The sequence below is a fragment of the Amyelois transitella genome, chromosome 10 (assembly GCF_032362555.1).
Source record: "Amyelois transitella isolate CPQ chromosome 10, ilAmyTran1.1, whole genome shotgun sequence".
NCBI classification, from domain to species: Eukaryota; Metazoa; Arthropoda; class Insecta; order Lepidoptera; family Pyralidae; genus Amyelois; species Amyelois transitella.
The window spans coordinates 8,224,410-8,231,347 of record NC_083513.1 but is presented as its reverse complement, the minus strand read 5'-3'; the positions used below and the strand labels follow the sequence as shown (position 1 = coordinate 8,231,347).

Sequence of the window (6,938 nt, the reverse complement as noted above, 5' to 3'; positions counted from 1 at the left end):
TCGAAATTCTCACGCGAGAAAAGCATCAGGTGAAAGTAAGCATTACATTATGCACCCTTTCAGGGAATGTCTTAAATTTTGAAACTGTCTTAGTCCCATACCGGAAGGCGTACATGTTTAAACAGGGTACAGGGAGATTTATATTCTTGCACCATGAAATACAACAGTGGAGTTACTAGCTTAGGCGTTATTTTATGCATAATTTAGTTTTCATTATATACCACCAATATATTTAAAGGGATTTATATTTGCTTGTATCTTGATCAAATTAAGGACGTCCTGGTAAAGGGTCAGGTCAAGAGTACCCGAAACCGCCGAGCTTGCATGAAGAGAGTTGTGTGGATGGATGTGGATGAAGCGAAAGAAGTGTGCAGAGATCGTGGCAAGTGGAAAGAGGTTGTCTCTGCCTACCCCTCCGGGAAAGAGGCGTAATTTTATGTATGTATGTATGTATGTATGTATTTATACATACATGCCCCTATGTATTTATATTTGCAATAAATATATCGTTGTGCAATGTGATCACTAGCACGATAAAATATAACAATTCCATATTTGTCCTAAGGATATCATTAAAGGTGACTAAGGGAATAGGCGTAGTGCCAACTTCCATGCCGGCCTGGTAGCGAATGCGGGATGACTTAACAATTGAAAAAAGTAATTATTTTATTCAGGTTATTTTTAAGCTTTTGTTTTTTTTTTGTCTTTGTGAAATAATCCTAGTTAAAATTTATTAATCAAAGCGCACTTAATTTGTTTAAACCACACATCTATTAAGAATCTTAACAGTTAAATTTTATTAGTGCGAATGTGCAGTTTTACGATTTATCTCTTGAGACTTGAGAGTCGTTTTATTCTCTGAATTGCCTTGAAACTAACAGAGAGCATAGTCATGACCCTGCCATAATATACTGTGGACTTTATAAGTGGTTTGCTTTTAAAACAGCAAGACCATCTGCTCCGGCTGAATCATGGCCGTTAGCTCTATATTTTATCTCTTCTTGCTAGCTGCAAGTATTTGCTTCTAAAAAAATAATTCCTTATTTTTCAGTTAAGTAGCTAAAGTGGCTGGTTAAAGTAATCCTAAAATGCCAAAGCAAGAGATGATGCACGAGCCAATGGGTTTATGAAAAAGCATAAACAAAAAAAACTGGAAAACTGAAAAACAAAAAGATTATTTAGTTTTACCTGTGCGACAATTGATATACTTTGTCATTTTTTAAAAAGCCTATTACGTGTGTCATTTCATTACTGGGCAAAGACCTCCCCTTCTAATTTTCCACACAATTTCAAATTTTTATCATGCGCATAATTTTGCTTTGTATTTAAACAGTTAAACAGATTTTTTTGTTTATGAATGCTTGCCAAATCTTAGTGAAGAGTTAAGTGATGTTTCATACTGGGTTTACCGCTAGGTGCAAGATGATTCTGATCGTAATGGATAAGTTTCTGAATCTCTGTCAATATCACTTATACTTTATATATAGAGCCTATTAGTAGACAAAATCTAATTTATCAGAAAAAAATTCTGGAGGAGTATGTAAATTTTCTTAAGTAAAACAAAATTAAACAAGAAAATAAGTGGGTTCTAGTAAATTTCCCGCGATGTAATTAAGTTAGCAGTTTCGAGACTGAACTTTTAATGGGATGCCTAGCGCTGACTTGTGACGTTTTTATGAGCTTAGTCATCAAACTAAGTTATGTAGACTCAACGAATTGCTATATTTGTATAGAAATCTTAATTGGTTTGACATTAATTAATTTGAGATACTGCATTTTCAACAAAGCTAGAGCTTTCGCTTCCAAGGCAGTTTAAAACAAATGTGAACACATGACGTCTCTCTCGCTCTCTCTATCTCATCTCTGCGTGTTCCCGGTTGCCCCCTCCACAGAAGTGTTTCGAGGCCCGGGGTCAATTTGAACACATGACGTGACTCATGGTAATATTTTAATAACACAAAAAATCTCGTTTGTCCAGCGCGATTATAATTAAAAGCCTAAATTTTTCTCTCACATACATTTCAACTTATTTTAGGTGTAGTTGAAAAAATTCAACTTCAATTTGGAAAACTAGACACAATTTTAAAAGGGACAAGACATACGCCATAACAGTAAATGGCCGATTCGTGCAAAACCATTTCAAATAAGTAAACGTACAAAATCTAAGTCAGTCTGAACATTTTCTAGCTAATAAACCCTTATTTTCACTCGTTCCCAGACGTCCCTTGGAGATTCAGTCTTTAGCAAGAAAACTGCATTTGTAAACAACATATTCTTTGCTCTTGGGACCTTGTAAATGAAATTAAAGCCCTTCTGAGGATACGTTGTTAACTTATCACACAAGCTTGTTTGGAATTAATTAATATTTGCATACGACAGTTGGCTTTAAAAGTTATGTGTCCTTTGTGGTACGAGTGTGAATTCGAACGAGTATGTCATCTTATAAGCTTCATTTTGCAATAACTATCTTTACATATGCAAACTATTTTTAGCTGTGTCAAAATTTCCAGGAGTTTAAAATGTTTTTCTGTAGATATCATATGAGGCGAGTTAAAGACAAAAGCACGAACAAGTAGGTAGAAGAATTATTGAACGGGCTAAGGGTCTGGAAGGTCGTGTCTAAATAAAACCACTTTTTTGGCTGTTCAAGGCGTCGTCTTATTGTCGTCTAGTCAAATTTTGACTGTCCTTTTTTTCATCAGTCTATCAGTCAGTTTTGTTCATCTAAAATGTCAAGTCAAAGTGGCTGTCCATGGAGACTGAACGGCAGATACAATTATATAATTGTATAATTAAGAACTAATTTATCTTTACTAGTTGGTGCAATTTTCGAATTAAGTAACTTCAGAGTTAGAATAAGAAAAATTTAAACTATGATTTAATTATTTAAAATCGTTTTACTTCCAATAAATAAATAAAATGTGGATAATGAACCGAAAAGCGATCCATAAATACTTTGTTTTATTGCTAGAGTAATGACCCGTATCGGTCACCACTAAAATTGCGGTTAACATAATACTACTAATTTACAATGCGAAAGTAAGTATGTGTTAATTAACACTTCATCGTGCTTACTTATATACTTACCTGACAAATGATAAATAAGAACTGAATAATTTTAATTGATATCTGAGCTGTCAGTCTTAACACTCTCCCTGCCGGCAAAGTATAATGATATTTTAGTTCAGGAGGCCACGGGGTCGCCGGCGTACCCCAAGTTTTTGCAATAAATAGGCCGAGAATTACAAGATAAAATGGTTCCAGGAAGCCATGGGGTCTGCCGGCGGGACCAACAAAAATTGTTTCAGTACGCCGTGGGATCCGCCTTGACCTCCCAAATTCAAACAGATTTTGTACCTGCTGGCTGGCTAATACGGAAAATTCAATATGTGTTATGGCGTCAGCGTGAACTTAACTACAAATAAAAAAAAAAAGCAAGTCAGTAGGATCAATAATATGTTTTTTATGAGACTGAGAAAATTATAAATAAAAACAGCATAAGTAGAGTATTTATGTATTTATTTGTGTTAGTTATTATAAAAAGTTTGAAAAACACATAATAATGTTCAAAAAATTACTTTTTCGTGTGTATTGTCGCGAAACACTCTGCGCAAACACTGGGTTTAGTGGGGCATAAAAGGCAGACAGTGTTTGTCTTTTTGGTTAGCTTTTTGGCTTCAACACTTGTTTTACCTTGCAAGCGCAGTAGTTGGTAACAATGAATACATTTACGCCGTATGATCCGATTACGATGGTCAGCTATAGGATTTTTCCCAAACTTATGCTCTACTGCTTCGCGATTCTCTGCAACGTTGGTGCTTTCCTGATATAAACCCAATAACTGTATGCTTAGTTGTTCTCTGAATTTTGTTATAGTGTAGCGTTTGGATTTCACTCTTTTATGTGCCGTGTAAACAAGAAAAGCATTTATGACAGATGTGTTCAGTATCAATTCTACTGCGAGTTTTTGGAACCAACGAATGCTACGTCGTGATGGGTTGCAGTAGCTTCCCATCTGATCAGAAAGGTCAATTGAGCATTTGTGCTTATTGTAGTCCGCAATTGCTATAGGTTTCAGAGAACATTTATTTTTGTTGCGCTTGCTTGTAACAGTGACAAATCCCACTTTGTGTTTAGTAGACAAGGCCAAGACTTCTCTCTTATCCTTCCACTTAAATACCAAAATCCCCTTTTCGTTTTCCATCGCAACCAATTCTCCCTTCTTCAATTTCTCGCCTACTACATTCTTGGGTAACCCTTTCCGGTTTTTTCTGACGGTGCCTATCAAATGCGTGGAATGTTGTAATAGAGACTCGGCCAAATCTACGCTCGTATAATAGTTATCAGTAATGATGCTTCGGCCAGCATCTAAGAACTTAGTGCTCAATTCCATCACCACGTTTTTGGATAAATTCTGTTGGCGCTCAGGACCCTTTTTGCCTTCGTATACAATTAAATCAAACGTATAACCGTCGTCTCCACATATTTTAAAAAGCTTGATACCGTATTTGTGCCTTTTACCTGGTATATATTGCATGAACTTTATACGCCCACGGAACGCAACCATGGTCTCATCGACTGTCAGGTATTCATCAGGAGTCTTAAAATTTTGGTATTTGGTTGTGATCAACTGAACTAAACGCCTTATTTTGATCAACTTATCTGTGCGTGATGTCTCGGCAAAAAAGGTATCTTCGAAATGCCAACAACGCAGTAACAATTCGAAACGATTTCGGCTCATAGTAGATCCAGCCACTTTATTTTCATATAGCGGGTTACGACTCCAGTAATCTGCAATTTTAGGCAGCTTTTTCAGGCCCATCCACATCAATAAGCCAATAAATTTTTTCATTTCTTGTTGATCACAATCTTTCCAGTCATTCAGTCTACTCGAACGTCGCAAAGTTGTAGTTATTTTGGTCTTTACTGCATAACAATTAGTCATTGTCACCATCAAGTTGATAATCTCTTCGTCAACAAACAAAAGAAAATAATCCAATTCAGTCTCACACAATTGGGGGATGTTTTTCACACCAGGAGTGCCAGTAAAAGGAAATACTTGCTGACGGGTTCCAGTTGGCGGGTACCAGCAACTTGCGTTACTCGACGTCTGCGCACGTTGAACTGGACGTTGAGATGAGCCGGCGCCAGCGCCGCGGTTCGGCGGCGTCATAGTATCACCATCGGAGTTAGCATTACTGTTACTCGTCGATTCATCGTCGTCCGAAGTTAATTCACTATCGTCCGACTCGGGTATAAAGTCGGGATCGAAATCTGAGTCGTCGGACATTATCAAAAGAAGATCGAGTTTCGCGATCGATGTAAAAACGCGGGAAAAACGCACACGACAGGCCGTGGGGGCGGCCGGCGGCTAACTGTCATAATAAAAGGGTGGCGTGCTAATGAATAACTATACAAATTGTGCGTGGCGTGCGGAAAGAAAATAATTGGGGGCTACCGGCGGACCCCATGGCCTCCTAACTAAAAAGTTACAAAAGTGCTTTGGCTTGCGGAACAAGAATTAGTGGGGGTCGCCGGCGGATCCCATGGCAGGGAGAGTGTTAAGGAAAGTTGAAAGGTAAATGAAAAGACTACAAAAATATGCCATCTAATTTTAACTTCGCTGCCGAGGGAATATTTTAAATTTATACAGCGTAATATAGCGTGGCCTTTCAGTCTTTTCAGGGCTGTTCGCTCTGTCTACCCCGCAAGGGATAAAGACGTGACTATATCCCTTGCTGGGTGTATAGTATGATTTATATATGTAATATACCGTAATCATTCAGCGTCATGCGGTCATAAGTTCGAAGATAAAATATGTAATCAAAAACTTTACTCTTCCCTCACACTAGAGTTTTGGTTTGTATGAACAGAGAGTCATCAGAGATATTACATATATATACGGAGTATACAGAGGTGACATTTTATAAAAGATGAAAGATCACGTTCATTTAAAGATTGAATTGATATTTAAAAAGGGTTAGGTTGCTAGCCAATAGGCAATAGCCTAAAAGAAGAATTCCAAGTTTGTTAGCTTTTCAAAGTCAGATTTTTAAAGAAAAATGTATTCGTTGATGAATCCGGCTTTACGAAATCCTTAAAAATGAAGCTTCGGCCATTTCTAAAGTAGTGTAAAAGAGAGTGATTTGTCAAAGTTAGATAACTTATGGTCCCCATTGCTGGGACTTGGAAGGCTCAGAGATCACTTATCTTGGCTAACGAAGATTTATTTGACAATTTGTCTTATTTTCGTTGTATGATATAGCACTCTCTTTTTTTTAAGTTATAGAGGATATCGTGATTTTTTTTAATTGCGCTTGCAAGTGAAAGCTTCAAGTTAATTCTTGAAATTGTTGTGGTTTAGTTGCCAAATATTCTTGACCTCTACATTTATTAACAAAAGTTACTTAGGAGCTATGAGTTGACTTTATATCAGAGGCCAGATAAATACATAAATTCATAAAATCACGCTTTTTTCCCGGAGGAATAGGCAGTGACTACATCTTTCCACTTGCAACGATCTCAGCATACTTCCTTCGCTTAATCCACATTCATAACTGCAAGCTCGACGGTTTCGGATACTCTTGACCTGACTCTTTGCCAGGACTTTCTTAATTTGATCAAAATACGTTCGTCTAGGTCTTCCCACTCCGACATTTCCCTCCACACTCTCCTTGAATATCTGCTTAGTCAACTTGCTTTCATTCATCCTCTCCGCATGACTAAACCATCTTAAAATACCCTTTTCTATATATTACATCTTCTTTCACATCACATGGGTCAACCTAACAGAAGTCACATACCTATCGAAATTGAAATTTACGAAAAGATTTTCATATTTTTATCCAGCTACCTGTATTTTATACCAATTGGATTGCCCCAAAGTGTGATAACGTAATTTAAAACTTTTAATGAAGTAACGACACTACCGACTGATA

At 37.1% G+C, this 6,938-nt stretch overlaps 1 protein-coding gene across 1 annotated transcript; it reads right to left on the bottom strand.

The window, feature by feature from the left end:
- Window positions 1-3,574: 3,574 nt before the first annotated feature.
- LOC106142955 (piggyBac transposable element-derived protein 4) lies at window positions 3,575-5,290 on the bottom strand. Its single transcript, XM_060946267.1, has one exon. It carries the CDS (start codon window positions 5,288-5,290, stop codon window positions 3,575-3,577), a length of 1,716 nt encoding a protein of 571 aa, XP_060802250.1.
- Between the last annotated feature and the right edge of the window lie 1,648 nt (window positions 5,291-6,938).

Bases quoted from the DNA above. Each gene is read 5' to 3' on its own strand.
- LOC106142955 (XM_060946267.1), bottom strand. From the start codon at position 5,290: ATGTCCGACGACTCAGATTTCGATCCCGACTTTATACCCGAGTCGGAC.